At 39.9% G+C, this 15,699-nt stretch overlaps 1 protein-coding gene across 1 annotated transcript in view; it reads right to left on the bottom strand.

Annotated features, from left to right (window-relative positions):
* Positions 1 to 811: 811 nt before the first annotated feature.
* The window catches only part of KIF25 (kinesin family member 25), a 42,166-nt gene continuing 27,278 nt past the window's right edge, over positions 812 to 15,699 (bottom strand). Inside the window, exons 10-15 of the mRNA XM_009891475.1 lie at positions 13,574 to 13,723; positions 12,305 to 12,481; positions 7,432 to 7,583; positions 4,693 to 4,890; positions 2,211 to 2,366; positions 812 to 969 (exon numbers count right to left, since the gene is read on the bottom strand). Of these exons, the coding sequence (XP_009889777.1) occupies positions 812 to 969; positions 2,211 to 2,366; positions 4,693 to 4,890; positions 7,432 to 7,583; positions 12,305 to 12,481; positions 13,574 to 13,723 (991 nt within the window). The remainder of the gene's footprint in view (positions 970 to 2,210; positions 2,367 to 4,692; positions 4,891 to 7,431; positions 7,584 to 12,304; positions 12,482 to 13,573; positions 13,724 to 15,699) is intronic.

Genomic DNA, 15,699 nt, shown 5'->3' with positions numbered 1-15,699 from the left:
AGGATCTGAAGTTCAGGGCCTTTTAGCATTCATGGAGGGAAAGAAAAAAAAAAAACAACAAACCCCCAAAACCCCAAAAGGCAAAGCTGTAGTTTTAGTGAACTCAACAGAGTTGGGATTTGCTCCAACCATTTAACCTGAGTGTGTTTTCAAAAAGTTTTATAATCCCTCATTTGCTTCCTAAACTAAATTCCAGAGGGATAACAGATACAACCTTACTCCTTTTTCCTCATCTCACCAGTGCCATTATTTCCTACCTAAAACCAGAGACCAGAACTCCATTCAGTACAGCTGATGGGTCCCTTTACGCTCCCACCTGTTGATAGTGCATTAGATGCATCCCCATCCATGCTAGACAGAAGAGCAAGCCACGATGACATGTCTCCTATTAATGTAAACCGGGAGGAAGTATTTCACTTGCTGCTTTGAAGCACTGGAAGACTCCTGCCTTCTACTGAGTCAGAATGCACACGTGGCCTCTCAGAAGCGAACCATCCTAAATCAGGGCTCTGTTGACAGTTCTACTGGCCCAAAGGAAACACGTCACCAAAACTATGGCTTGAAGTAGCTTTCCTAAAAAAGCCTGATTTATTTCTATGTCATTCCACCATGGTTAGTAGCTGTTGTTAATACTTGCTATTATCTTTGGAGCAAGAACGTTATCAGCAGGTTTATGGCTTACTAATGCCACATTGAGGATTGTTTATTTTATCTGGCAGTTGATATCTAAAAGAATGGCTTTAGGACAACAATATACATTTCAGTCTGAGGAACTCATTAATAATACTTTAATCCACAGGAGTCTTAGGTTTTATTTTGCTTTACTCGGCACTGGGAAATTTTTTTTCTTGACTTGTCCTCTCTGAACTTGCCGAGCACGAGTTCCAAATCCCAGAGACTGCATTGATTCTGTTAAGTACTTCTGGTCAGGAGAGATACACAGCATCACCAGCAGTTTAGCATCACCTCCTAAAAGCAGGAAAAAGGCAAAACATATTTATTTACTTCATTATCTTCAGTAAGTTATACACTGGTAATGTATTTATCTACACAACAATGAGCATAGGCCACCATTACTTTTATGAAGCAGAAGATTGTACATGAAGAGGGCTGTTGAAAACACACAGCTTCTTCAAGAGAAGTCTCTGTCTAACAATATGATATTTGCCCCAGTAGAATAAATGTTTCACAATTTGTAATGTAGATTTTTTCCCCTTGTAGCTTCATCAGTTAGTCTGCATGTACGTTATGGGTCTGGGCATTTCATTAAGCTTTGTCAAATGTTTGTAAATTCAGGGTAATGGCAAAATGGCTTACTTGTGTGACAGTAAAGCAAAGCAGACTTCTTAGAAGTTCACAGAGAATGATTAAACAAACAAGGAAATTGCCACTTTCAACACTTCACCTAAACAATGTCACCCAAGTCACACACCAGGCATGGTTAAAACCAGGCTCAGTGACCATACAACACAGCTCCTAAACTCACTTCTTTCTTTGGCTTTCCCTTTTCACAGTGGGGACTCCCGCACTAGGTGAAATTCAAAGTTCAAGCAAAAATTAATAGTCTTTCAGAAGCTCTGACAAACTGTTACCTCAGTCACTGTCAGTGCCTTGAACTGGAGACTAGAGGGCTGGTGCTTTCTGACTGAAGAAAGATGGACTAATACACTATATGGATGGACACAAATCTGACATTACTGCAGGAATTACACTTGCTTTAAAACTAGTTCTGCATAGATAAGGAGTTAGAGAAGAGGAGGTGACCCAAACACAAAAATAAATTGTAGCACAGTACACGCACGTGTTCTGGAGTCTCCCTCGTTTGTGTTACTGCTACAGGGCACAGCGTTAAGGAATGTACAAATATGTGACTACGCCCTGTAGTAATAAAGATTAAAGTTTAGCTTGTAAACTGTACCTGACATGAAACACCAGTAAAATGCAATTATTACCCTTTACACAGTCCTATTAGAGATATGATTATTTCAAGTGTATTGCTAAACTGAACCTTGGAAAAAGGCTTAGCCAAACTCAGGAGGAGTTCAGAACTCTCACTGTGTAGTCACACTGCTCCAAAGCCAGAGTCTTTGGATTGAGGCCCATGTACAATGGAGGAGTACAAAATCATTCTCTAGTTTTACACAACAAAGGAGGGGAAAGATTGGAAAAAGAAATCTATATTGTTAACAAAAGTCAGAATAATCCCTCACCTAAGGAGTCCTGAAGCAAACGCGTAAGTTTGCTGTTTCGATATGGTACGTGAGATCGCTGTTCTGCTATTGCTCCCAGAACATCTGCTAGGGCAGACAAGCTGCGGTTAATAAATGATGTCTCTCTCAGTGCTGCACCTGTCACTCCAGACATACCTAGTATAGTGTAGAAAAAGGCAATGGTAAGACTAAGCAAAGCTGCTTCAACTGTAACTGTGAAAAATTCTGTTGCTGTATCATCTACTTTTGACGCAGCATTTTTGAACGCCAATTCTGAACCGTGACTTCCAGTCCACCCATGCCAAAAGCAAGATGCAGTGATTGTGTACTTGACTGCCAATACATTGTTCAGTGCTTCTGTTCTTTGAAGGAAGTTTAAAGAAGGTTCAGTGCCCACAGATGGTCTGATGTATCTCATGTTAAAGTTGATCTTTTCAGCTGTACAATCCATCTTGGCTCCATGTGTATTATGGAACTGAGAAAGTAGGAACACCGTAAGAGCAGACAAGAACACACTGCTTTTGAAAACACCAGTGTCGTCGTAGAGACGGACACGACACTCACTATCCAGTTACAGCAATCGTCCTCCTTTATTTTACAAGCAGTGCTCTTTTATATCCTCTTAGCTGGTTGCTTATCTGTGCATATATTCTAACATTCTACTTTTGCCCAATCCACTCTGACATCACACACCATTCAGCCAATACAATTGTTGATCACGTGCTGTCCATGCTCTGGGAAAAGCCAGGATGTTTGCCACCCCTTATCTTGTTTGCTCGGATCTTCTCAGGATTCTTCTGTCTCCTCAAGGGTACACAGGTATCTGTTCAGGGTCAGTGTTAAACTTATATTTTGATCCCTCGGACCAGCCGAGGTCTCCCACACACCAGTCCACAGTGTCTCCAGAGAGAAGCCTGTTGTGTTCCACCATTTTTTATAATAGTTAACTGCCCTGTCTGTATCCCTTAGGAAGAACAGGAGTGATACTGATGGGATAGGCTGCAGAAACAAAACTGGACAGTGAGGGCTGGACAAATGTGACTGTGGGAGAGGATGGGGCTGGAATGGTAGAGTCTCTGCAATTTGCAGAGAGGCACAGGGCAAAAAACAGGTTGGAAGCTCCTGCCACAGGGTGTCAATAATCTGAGACAGAATGTATCTCAGGCTAACTTCACTGGGGTCTGTGTCTACAGGCATCCCCAGGCTTCTTTTATAGTCAGTGAAGATGGACTCCTGAGACAATAGGTATCACCCTAAAGCAGAAAACTGCAAACAGATGAGGGGGTACATGTTTAAACTGCCGATTTGGCCAGATGAACTTCCACAAGGCGTTTAGCCAAGTTTTCAAACTGAAACCTGTTTTGCTAAAAAGGGACCACTTAGTAAATGCTGTAAAAGATCCAGGATGGCTGTGGAGCTAACAAGGCAGGATGCTGATGTACTTTTAAAGTGTGTGAGATGCCCACTACTGCTGCTTACTTAGATTTGTCCGCATTTTAAAACACTTATGAGTTAACAGCTGCCCTCGCTTTTATCTGCGTAAGTTCAACATCTTCAAATGTCCAGCAGCGTAGCTGATGGCAGAGGTTAGTCTGCTGTAGGTGCTGGGCCACATCTAGCACTGATGTAAGTGAGCACAGCTCTGGGCTTCATTGGAGGATCTGTCCCACCGAGCCCCAAACCAAGTAAATGGGTGTCCTGCTTGAACTGAGAGAACAAATACACACACTGTTGCTCAATTACACGTTTACCAAAGTTTCCAGCATTTAGAGCAAATGAAAAAAATAATGTATTATATTAGGTTTCTCTGTAGAACAAAAGTTTAACAGTGAGCAACAGCAAGAATTCTTGGCAGTAAAGTAAAGGACTCTTTCATAATACTGGTTCAGTTTTCAAAACATTATTTCTGGAATGGTACATTTGGCTGCATGGCTTTTCTTGGTAAGAAAGCTTGTCCTTTAGGAAATAATCAAGTTTTTGAAATTATTGTATGCATAGAGGAGGGGGGAGGTGGAAAATGCTTTGAGGAAACAACGAGAACAATATTATCTTTTCAACACTAACTTCCTCCAAGACTTTTTCCAAAATAAGGCAGAAAAACTCACACGTGGTGATACCAATTATTACAGATATTTGTAATATTTGAATAATTTATGCACTTTAAACATTTCTGTACAAAGACATGCTAATTTGCAGAGTAGAAAAACAGGCCTAATAAAACCAGTCTGAACAAATAATATACCAATGATATGGGCAACCGCCCCCGGCTTATTTTAGGCTTATGCAGTCAGATTTTCAGTTAAACTGTACCAGTATAACACTGGAACAATCAGGCCCACAAATTTTGTTTATGTCAGGATCTGTGGGTTTAAACCACCCCCTGTGTGAAAGCAGGGTAGCGCATATCCCTGCATAAAGAGGTAAAGGCAACCGTTGTAGCCCAGATCTGGGAAGATCCACACCCATAGACGTGTTCGCTTACCGACACATTCGCTACCAGCCAGATCCACCAGCTGCAATCTAGTTTTGACTTGCTTCAGTTTCTCAATGGCTTCAAGTTGTGCTGGTGAAGAGGCTCTAGAAGAAGAGGCGGATTTACTGTCTCTCATTTTCTGTGGAAAGGTGCAGGAAGCCTCTTTATTTAGCCTCTGACTGGTTTGTTCATCTTCCCATGAAGTACCTGGTTAATGGAAAAAAAAACAAGGGAAGCTTCTCACTGACACTGGAAATTGAAATGGGGAAAAAATGGGGCAACAATGGGGGAAGTACAGTATCTGCTGGCTTAGGCTGTTCTAACAGAAGCAATACGCAAGTCAGAATCAACGGCATGGGCAGGCCAAATGACTTTTTCTATCTTATTTAAGGTTTTGTTCATCAATCCAATCATACCACTTGGTAACAAGACTTACTGTAGGTTGTGTTGTATCTAATATCTCCGTTGTTCACTCTTCTGTGTGGAAAACAAGAAACAGGAGTCCAGGAAAGACTTTAAAGAGGTATTTTTTCATGTTTTAGATTGGCTGCAACCAAAGTGAGATTTTTAGATATTTGGGAGCAGTAAGCTCTGAAGTCTGATTCTATGTATTTGAAACATCACCTGCTGGTGCTCTGGCAAGAAAAAAGTTCATCCTGCCTCTTATGTTTTGTCCTTAGCTGCTGTTCCTTCTAGACTTCCTTCAGCCCTCATATGCCACTGCTCCATCTCCACACAATGAGCTATTAGCCTCAATAACTTTATTCCCACTTGTTCAGGTTGGTTATCTACTACTCCTGGTAGTTCTCTAGCTGCACTAGAGTGCTTCACATCCTTCCTCTTCCTCAGCAGCAGCATCTGGCTTTCATTCTCTGCTGGGAAGGAAGAGGAAAACAGATTCTTTGGGAAAGCTGCTTTGACATTAACTTAGCAGGAGTATACGCAAAAGGGCTTTCCCCAAAGCAGTTTCACTTTTTTTCTTCGGTGTTTTGGTTTTCATCCATTTCTCTCTCTCTCTGAAAGACATAATAGAATAAAAGGCACATACTCTGCTACACGTCATAGAGACAATAGACTCTTGGGGACCTAAAGAGTCTGTCTGAAACAGTACAAAGTTCCCAGCTGCAAAACTTGAGTAAGGAACACCGAACTGGGTTGCAGAGCTCTGTACCTCTTCAGCTAGGCTGTTGCAAAAACCCGAGCTAGCTGTTCACAGTGTAGACAGAGCAGCTGTGTTGGTTTACATAGAATAAATGGCTTCAGGCCATACAGTACAAAAATAAGTGTTCTTGCTCCTCTTCAGTTTGAAACAAGGAAGTTAAGAAACTGCTCTCATCAACCAACCTATATTACTGAAACAAAATGCTAAAAGACTTTAATCAAACCTGAAAAAGTGCTGGCCTCTCAACCTTGGCTTTAGGTGCAGAACTCATGACAGGCTTTACAACTTTTTATTTAGTGACTTAGATCTCTGGTGTTGAGATATGTGACAGTAGCACCTAGCTTTTAAATCAGGAATTTCTTCTTTCAAACAAGCCAGAATGCGCTGTCACGCTGCTATAGCAAGGTCTCATTTGCAGTGCTGCTCTACCTCTCAGTATTGCTCATCTTCATCCATACGCTCTGAGCTGAAAGCCCGAGTCTGCATTCAACCTAAATTAGACGTTTCTATGGAGCTTTGGTGCCAGACAACATGGGGTAGTAGGGTGACTGCAATTTGAAATGGCAAAGGGAAGATTGGATTGGACAAGATGGCTGGTACGCTAACGGTGCAAACACTGTGTTTTGAAAAGTAACATCTGTCTGATTGACAAGAATCTGGAACTGGCTAGAGCTAACATCTGGAACGCTGGAGCTACAACTTGCGAAGTAACTGTGTCTTTTGGCAAGGCCCATAGGTAAGTGAGGGCACTGTTTGTTCTGTTTTGCTAATATTGTCAGTTTAATTTTTGATAGCAATCTAAGGGAAAAAATGTTAAGTATTTTCCACTTTCTAAAACCATATTGTTGTTGCAGAGTATGAAGGAGATGGACCACAGCACTGGAAGCAGAGAGCCTAATTACAACATGAGCAAAAGAAAACAAAGTTAACCCCCAAAAGCCAAAGTTATTCCTAAAGCAATAAACTGGTAAGTCTTGGTGTAGTAATGAAAAGCAGAAATACAGGTTTTGCTATAGTAAATAAGACAACTATGTTGTCTGTTTCTACAGTGGCTTATTATTAACAGTTCAAGAGTCTCTGAATTTAACGGACATTTTTGCAAGACAGCAGGTAAAAAAAAAAAATTCTTTCTCACCCAAAAGCTTCTGTTGATCCCTAAAATGCATGGTTAGCTTTACCACAAACTTAGCATGAATAATTATATGATATGTCATACCAAGTGATTTAACTACTGTATTTGAGTATCTATCTTATTGTTATCTTATTTATCTTATCTTATACCTTCTTATGACTTATTGATAACATTTATTTCAATAGTTTTTTCATGCTATGAAACTTCAAGAACTCCGTAAGTCAAGACGTAAAGAGAAGTAAAGGTTTTATAAAAGTGAAAGTTTCAGCAGCATTCAAACATCAAACTGGTCTTTTATTTAAGGTGCATAGAAATTAAACAATGAAAAAGGAACTGAGGTAATGTATTAAACATTACAGAAAGGAGGAAAAAACAGTATGAAAATCTCTCAGTCCACAGACTGTTTTTCAACAAACAACTGTCTCTAGATGTATTTTAGTAACATCCTACTTACCAAAGTTATCTTCACAGACAATTGTGGTTATGGTCAATGTAACTACCAGATGAGAACGAGAGGAATGAGCATGCACCAGTGTTGGGTGCCTGACTCTCAGCTGTAGGCCTTTGTTGACTAGCTGCAAAAATTCAGATGCATTTTCAACAGTCCTAGAAAGTAATGAAACAAGCACAAGATTTAACTGACTCATAGTAAAATCACATGAGAAAGCTGACAACTTGGACATGAATTTGAGCATTTCCACTTCCCAGCTCTTCTGACTACTTATACTAATCTCAGTTCTGAGCTGCACAAACAACTATAAAGACTTTTTCAGGTGGGATATAGTCCAAGATGAAAATTCAAGACAAAAGCTGCAGTGTAGTACTGAAAGTGTTAAAGAAGCGGTCTGCCAGCCTTGCAGGTCTATAGGTACTGTAGCTTTGCTCTAGAAGTGACTGAAATTTCTACACCTCCACACTTTGGAAGAAAATACACAGATTTAGACAGTCCTGGAATATTTGGTCTTACAGAAGTGGAGTTGTCCGGTTTATGTTAAGGTAGCTCCTGTTCTTTGGCAGGTACAGAATTAGGGGGGAAAAAAAATTCTCTGGGCCTTTGGAAATCATATTTCGCATTTGGAATTTAATCCAGAATCCTTGGAAAAAAGTTCAATTCCACTGTTCAATGAGCAGGGACTCTAGCGCAGTGTCAGAATAGACAGGCATAAGTTTCTATAGACCATTTTATCTCGTACTATCTCTTTTCTTTTCCAGTTAAAGGCAATACTGCAAATGTGACCAATCAAAGGGCAAAAACGTAACACAGAAAGTGAAATAAACACTATGATTTCCCCCAGGTTTGCAATGTTTAAAACAAATGAGGTCAGATTGCCTACCCTTTCCTTTCATTGCATTGCCTTCTTCAATAATCACTCAAGTTACATCACCTAAACATTAGTTTCTAGATGGGAGTATAACTTATTATGACTGCATATCACAGCCTGGTTATGGAATGCCCAGTAATAACTCTCCTGATGGGCTATAGGCCTGGTTCCACATTGCTGTAGTCAGCAAAAGCAAGCATGTGATAAAAGGCAAGGCCTTCATGACTTAGATTTGGTAGATTTCAGTCAAAGTCACACTGGGCACAATCTTATTTTATGCTAAGAAGAACCATACTTGAAGAGTTTAGAGACAAAAGAGCTATACCTAACTAAAACAATTTCCTCTGAAAATAAAGCAAGGGCACGTGAAGCCCAAAAAAACACTTAGCCACAGCATGCTTATAGACACTTAAGGGAAGCAGCCACCTAAAAACAGTTCCCTGTGTAACCAGGGCTGCAGGAACTAAATTATCACTGTAGTCTTCGCCTACCAATCCGGAGCTGCACGTGCTGGCCTCCCCTGAAATATCGCTGCCTCTGTGCATCCACTGGTAACGTCTCCCTGGTTGTTTGATCTGGCACCAGCAAGGAAGCAGTAGCTCTAGTTCCTACTGTCAGAGAAGGCAGAGCCTCACACTGGGGTGATGTGACTACTGCCTCAGGTCCAAGGAGGCAGATCCTGCCTTCCTCAGTTTTGAACTGCATCTTCCAGTAGCTGGTCAGCCAGGACTGGATAGCCCGAGAGGTAAGCAGCATTCGCTAGGATGTAGCAACAGGCAATCGGCTTCTGTAAGCTGCTGCTGTGTACTGGCAAGGGGTCAGTGCTACAGCTGCTGTCCTCCAACTAGTGTTTGCAGAAGAAGATGTGCCTCTGGGTATGCTGTCAGTGCTGGTCACCTACTGGGAAACCACAGTTGACTTTGGAGCGAAAAAGCATCCCCAGCCCAGCGCTGCAAGCTTGGCACAGCAGCTTCTCAGTAGGACTGACAGTAATAATTTTTTAGTATAATCTCTATGACTTTATCATGCTGTATGTACTGCATGTTCCAGGACCAGATTCTACAAAGAGAAGCCCTGTTATGGTTAGGTTAAAAATTTGATGCTGAATGTTCTCCAAAGTCAACCAAGCCATAAAAGAAGAAAGAGATTGAGGTTTTTGTGAGTCAGTAAGATGTACATATTAACAGGAAAGAGACTACTGTACTTTAATGGACATATGGAGAAGCCAGTGAGACCCAGCAGGCCAATATATTGTAGATGAAATATTATCACAAATGAGGATGTGTTTTCATTCAAAGCACCAGCTGTTTACTTTAGATTTCGGGCAGCTGGGTGGCCTCATTCAATGGTTCCCTTACTTTGTTTGGGTTTCCTTTTTCTTATTAACCTTTCTGTGTAATTATTAATATAACCTGTTTATGAATTGGACTTTTTTCGTTGTTTGTATTGTAATTGAGACACAAGTCCATATTCTTATTTATATTTGCATTAGAATTGGGTACTTATCAATTGACTGAGATAAACGTTTTTTTTAAGAGGCGTTTAGTTCAAGGCGCCAGGTTCCTTTACCATAAATTAAAATTTACAGAAGTAAACAGAGCAGCTATTTTATTAACTAGAAGGACAAATGAAACCTTATTGCAGCTTCTAGTTCTTGTCTCTGTGGCACAAGTCCAGCTACATCTCACCTCTCCCTTCCCCAAAGCCTAGGAAAAGAGATGGGTCACCCACTAACTATTCCAAGCTCCTTGGGAAGGGGAGTAGGTATTTTTCAGGCCAGCATCTTGGTTACTGAAATACTAGAATTAAAAGTACTTGGAGGTTCTGATGAAGCAGGAAAAATTAAGCTCCAATCATACCCACGCTATACGCACCGATGTTCACTTTCTAAGTCATACAGTTCCTTTCTTCTTTAGTCAAAGGAAAAAGATCAGCTCCTTGAAGAAAGATTCAGCACACACAGGTTAGGCTCTGCTCCCAACCCCTTCTGAAGGAGTTTTTCATTCCCTTGACAGCAGAGACTTAATCAGATGCTAAAAGCTGGAGTAGAGTCACAGTTGAGGAAATCCAAGAACAGAGACTGAGAGAAACCCCCCAGTCAGCATAATACAGACAGAGAGAGGGCAAAAGGATTCATCCCTTCGAGCTCCAGTCATTTTTAATTCATTCCATGCTCTTATGGAGCATGCAGAGTGCAATCAAGGATGCAGAACTTCTCTGGAAATTGTATTTCACTTTAAGACTGAAGAGCAGTCGTACCCCAGGTACAAATGCTAATCCTTCCTAGAATATTGCAGTGATTATTATTTCGTAGAAAGAAAGAAGAGTTGTATAGCCCGCATGATGAAGAAAGCCACTTTACACTTTCTCTAGGGTCCCACTTTTCTATAAGCAGTTCAATGGCTAGAAAATACAAGTCAATAAATGCATATAACTATGTGGAATAAAAGCATGTTTGCGCAACCCTCCAGTACATTCTTGTATTTTTATCAAGGCATTCTGGCAATAGCGTAAACCCACATAAACAAACAACTACTAGTCTGCTTATGTGATTTAGGTCCCACAAGACAAAAATACCGCCTTCAATTATTTCCACTGCGGGTGCATTTTATTTTAAAGGGAGGGGGATGCTTTTCATATCTGACTTTTAATTCCTCCTGGAAACACACAGACTAGACCATGAAAAGCATTATTACAGAGAAGTGAAGAAAAACATCATCTTCCTCCCAGAAATGTAAAACACTATAATACTGTGCTAAACATTTCAATAGGGCAAGATGTTTCTTTTCACAAACATTATTTGCCCAAGGAGCAGAATATTTTTTTCTAAATTCTAGACTGCTCTGTAGTGCACAAGCAGAACTGTTCCATTCTGGAATCCGTTCACATGCTGGGCGCTCACAGGGAGATGTCTGGTAGCTTAATTCCACTGGGTAGCATCACCTCTCTGGTGCCGCTAGTACTGCTTGTCGTAATTTTTTTTTGCTAATGTTGATTTAATACTAGCATAAACAACACAGCCATTATTAAAATGAAGCACCTGAAACAGATTCATTCTTTTTAATGGGTGAATTGTTATGAATGTGTGATTTTTACCATCTAATTAGCCAGGGTTAGTGTTTTATATATAACAAGGAAGTATTAGACATTTGCTTTCTATACTACACATACGTAACACCAAGAATCATTCCCATGTGTACTAGAACAAGCCTTTGTAATGCTCAGCAAGTACAAGAAGGCATTAAAATAACCATAGGCGTAGCCTTAAATACTTCAGCTCTCCCTATACCGTCAAGGTGTATAAATAAGAATCAAACTTACCATACACTGATGCTAGGAAGGTATACATCTTAAAACTGAATGGGTAGAAGCTTAGCGACTTCTTAGCTTTTAGTTTGAAGAACCTGGATTTTCAAGAACTATGGGTTCAAATGCCAGCATATCAATTCCCACTTTAATGCCTCCAGTTATGAAAACAGAATGCTAAGCAGTGTAAGATGGGTATTTATACTAAAAGATCACTTAAAATTTTATTCTTTCAAAGTACTTTTTTTAAACTAATGTGTCTAGGGAAAGCTAACACTATACAGGTGCTTAAAAATCTGCAAGACGTACATACATTTCTATTATAATCTGGTAATTTTATAATTTGGTAAGACTAAAGGGAAAGTGCTTCGTTACTGGGTTACCCCTTCTTTTTCTACAGCTGACAAGACGCCCTAGATCCAGCAACAACGAAATACACAGCTATCTTCAGGCATTCTGAGTGGAAGGCACTTAACACAGGAGTATAATCCAAACTAATCATACTGTTATTTCTGAAACTATTTTGATATTTGCAGCCAACTGAGCTAATGGAAACAGTGAGAACTGTTCTTTTGCATATGGTAAAGACTCATTGTTTAGCAAGTGATAACTGGTGCCTATAATGCAATTTTGTGACAGCTATACATTGCATTGACGCCAGATCATGGTCAGATGGTAAGGATCAAATCATGTACTTACTCATGTGTAAGCAACGGAACATCGCTCTTTCCTTCTCTGGTTGTGACAACATCACGTTTGATGCCAAACACTTTTCCACAACTGTCTTTAGCCAGAAGATCAAAAATTTCATTATTATAGACTTCTACAACAGAAACCTCAATCCAGTAACTTCCTGGTGGCTTTTCTGAAACAAGTCTGGAGAATAAAAATAGAAAAAAAAGAGAAGAAAAAAAACAAAAAAATGTTGAAGTCAAACCCAAAGGGAACAATGTGTAAATAAAGATCTATTCTTTAATTGTAATCTAATTACAACCTGATAAAAATGCTTATTAGATATCAGCAGCTGTGACTTTGCCTCATCCACATGCTAATGTTAAGCTGAGGAATCAGAATATACAGTTAAATTATATGTGAAGCAGTAAATAAAACTTCATTTTCCAAATAGCTGTGCCAGCTTAAATTGTTTTTTTTTCCCCGCTAGCCTCCCTCCCTCCTCAATATTTTTTTAAACCATTTCTCTACTGGACATTATTGCATTCAGAGCTCAAGGTATCATAAACTCTGGCAGAGTGCAAGCAATGAACAGGCAGAGATAGCAAACTGCCCAGCCAGGTCTGTAAGAGGTTATCTGTCCACAGCCTCAGAAAATTCATAAATTAAGGGCTTGTCTTTTCAGGAGAGTATTTACAGTTAGACACAGTTATTCTGGTACAAAATTGAATCTTTGATTTATCTTATACCATTCTCCAAAAGCAATAGGCTTAGCTGAAAACACCTCTAATTGCTCTTCTATTGTAACATAGCAGCGCATCAATTCAAATCATGCATTAGCTTCAACTAAAAAATTTAAGAATTCTCAAAGCAAGAACAGATCGTGGTTAAAAATTCTACTATCATTCTTCCTGGGGACTAGGTTCTAATCTGGATCCTCTTTATCTGTTCCAATTGACAATTTTCACAAAGTTTGTAAGAACTTAGTTATCTTTTAGACTCCCACAACTATGGTTGAAACGTATTCAAAAGTTAAATAGGAGTCCGAAAGACAGACCAATAGATAACACACAGCAAGATTCCATAATCTTATTTTCTTAGAAAATCAGACTAAGCAGAAGAGAGACTAGAAATCTGTATCAAAACTCTAATATCAAATGGCAGTTAGAGAAGCTATAAATATTAATCATTGTGAAGCTGAAATCTGTAATGATAAATACATTACAAATATTATTTCATCCTTTCTATAAAGTTTAATGTGACTGTCAGTGACACGAGCCTTTTCTTAGTTGTTACCTGAACACTTCTTGGGAAGCACGAGGAATAATTCCAAGTTCCAACTCATCTTCTAAGGAGAATGCAAAGTTCTCCTCTGACTGTGGTCCCAGCATTGTGTATGTCTTCCCACTTCCAGTTTGCCCATAAGCCATGATACACACATTGTACCTGAAAATTAAAAGGGACTTCATTTATTTTACCATTACCAAATGTGTTTGTTAGGTGGCAAGTCAAACCCCAAACAATTTGGGAATGCAAACTGAAACAAAAAAATAAATACTCTGCTCCTGCAGATTTCTTTCTGGAGATCTCAAAATCTGACAGGAATTAAAGTACTGCTTACAACATCGCCTAAACAGATTTTAATTTTTAAGCAGAATTGAAGAGATGCATTTAAGCAGAGTTTAAGGGATGCTTAGCTTGGAATGACTGATGAGGTTAGACCTCCTGTCTGCCCAACTTCCAGTTCATGTACTACTGAGCTGCTAGTTAATCAGCTCCTGAACCACTGCAATTTACAGTACAGCATTTTAAAGTAAACCATCACTGGGTTTGATTTGTCTTACAGTGCTATGCTGCAAACCACAGCACTAATATCTTAACAGCTGGGAACAGTAAACTCTTTAGCTCCTGTAGTCTTCTTCAGGCAGGCTCATCAGTCATAGCCCTCAGTCACTGGAAAAGATAAGACAGCCCTAATAATAAGAGGCACAAATTTTAAACCAAAGGCACTAGTTCAGCATAAGCATGCAGACAAAGACTGCTCTAGTATGGATTTGTAGAAGGTAAAAACGTACAATGTCACTGCAGAGGTACAGGCACTTAGAAAAACACAATTCATCATCTTCTGAAGTAGACATGTAAAATGCGTCTAATGAACAGAACTCTGAAAACACCTGTTTCTCTGCACTGAAAATAATTAAAACAAAGTCCACAGCTGTGACGTCTCTTGTGGACGTCTGTGCGGCAGGGATCTGAATTCACATGTATGAATCCTATCCAGAAACCGTGTTTCTAACACAGTGGGATCAAAGTCACCACCTTAAGCAAAGCAAGAGGGCAGATACAAATGTATCCACCCACAGTACTACTTTGTACTGAGAACCAATACTGTACTGTGCAGCTGAAGGTCAGTCCCTCCTCGGCTGCCTCTGCTCTGCAGCACCCACCAGCACCTTGGTGATGACCACACAACTGCGCCAGCAAAAACCCTTGGAAGACATGTGGTCATGCTGACAGGACTGCTCCTTCCCTCGAGTTTGTTTGTTTGTTCAGAGACACGATGTTAACAGAACCTCCATGCACAGTGAGTGCTTTGCAATATGCTGAGATTTCTGCTCTACCAGAAAGTTGCAAGAACAGGATTGCTCATGGTCTGCCAGGGAGTAAAATTTCACTGCCTAAGCTATACCTCCTCCGTGGGCAGACCTGAACAGCTGCTTTTGGTTATCCGATGCTTTTCCTCATATCAAAAATGTTGTTTCAAGCACATGCCAGCAAATTTCAATGAACACCCCTCATCTAATTGTTTTAAATTTATGGTTTCAAATCATGAAATACTTACATGGCCATTGCAGAGAAATATATTTGCAGCAATTTTTTGCATATTAAACATGCCTAGAAGCAATTATTTTTGGAGGATTATTTAGAAAGCTTTCTCGTTAGAAAGATATGTGGGCTGATAAGCAACACAGCAAATACCTGGGTACCCCCCTTCTGTGGATGTGAAGTCAAAGATGCAGTCAGTGAACCTACAGTAAGTTCCTTCCATGTTTCACAATGCAGAGTATAAAATAGAAGTCTAGTCATAGATTTGATGAAGTAAAGGAGATGAGATAACTGTAACTGAAAATAAAGAGCACTACAGCAAAACGAAATGGGCTAGAGATCAGGGCTGTAAATCTGAAACAAGGGATTTCTCTAAGTATTCACTGCTGACCTAACTCTATTTGCATTTATGTCAGTGGAAAAGCTCCCACTAATTTTGATAGTTTTCAGCTAGGCTAACAACAATGAGCAATTTTCATAATTCCACCCCTAATGAACATCGCCTCACCAGCCCATAGCTTATTGAGACTTCTAGCCCTGCTTCAAAATCAGAGTGATCTTTGGAACCAAAAAGAGAGCCAGAAGTTGCAAGTAGT

Source organism: Charadrius vociferus, unplaced genomic scaffold, assembly GCF_000708025.1.
Source record: "Charadrius vociferus isolate BGI_N301 unplaced genomic scaffold, ASM70802v2 scaffold68, whole genome shotgun sequence".
Taxonomy (NCBI): domain Eukaryota; kingdom Metazoa; phylum Chordata; class Aves; order Charadriiformes; family Charadriidae; genus Charadrius; species Charadrius vociferus.
This window is presented reverse-complemented; position numbering and strand designations above follow the sequence as displayed.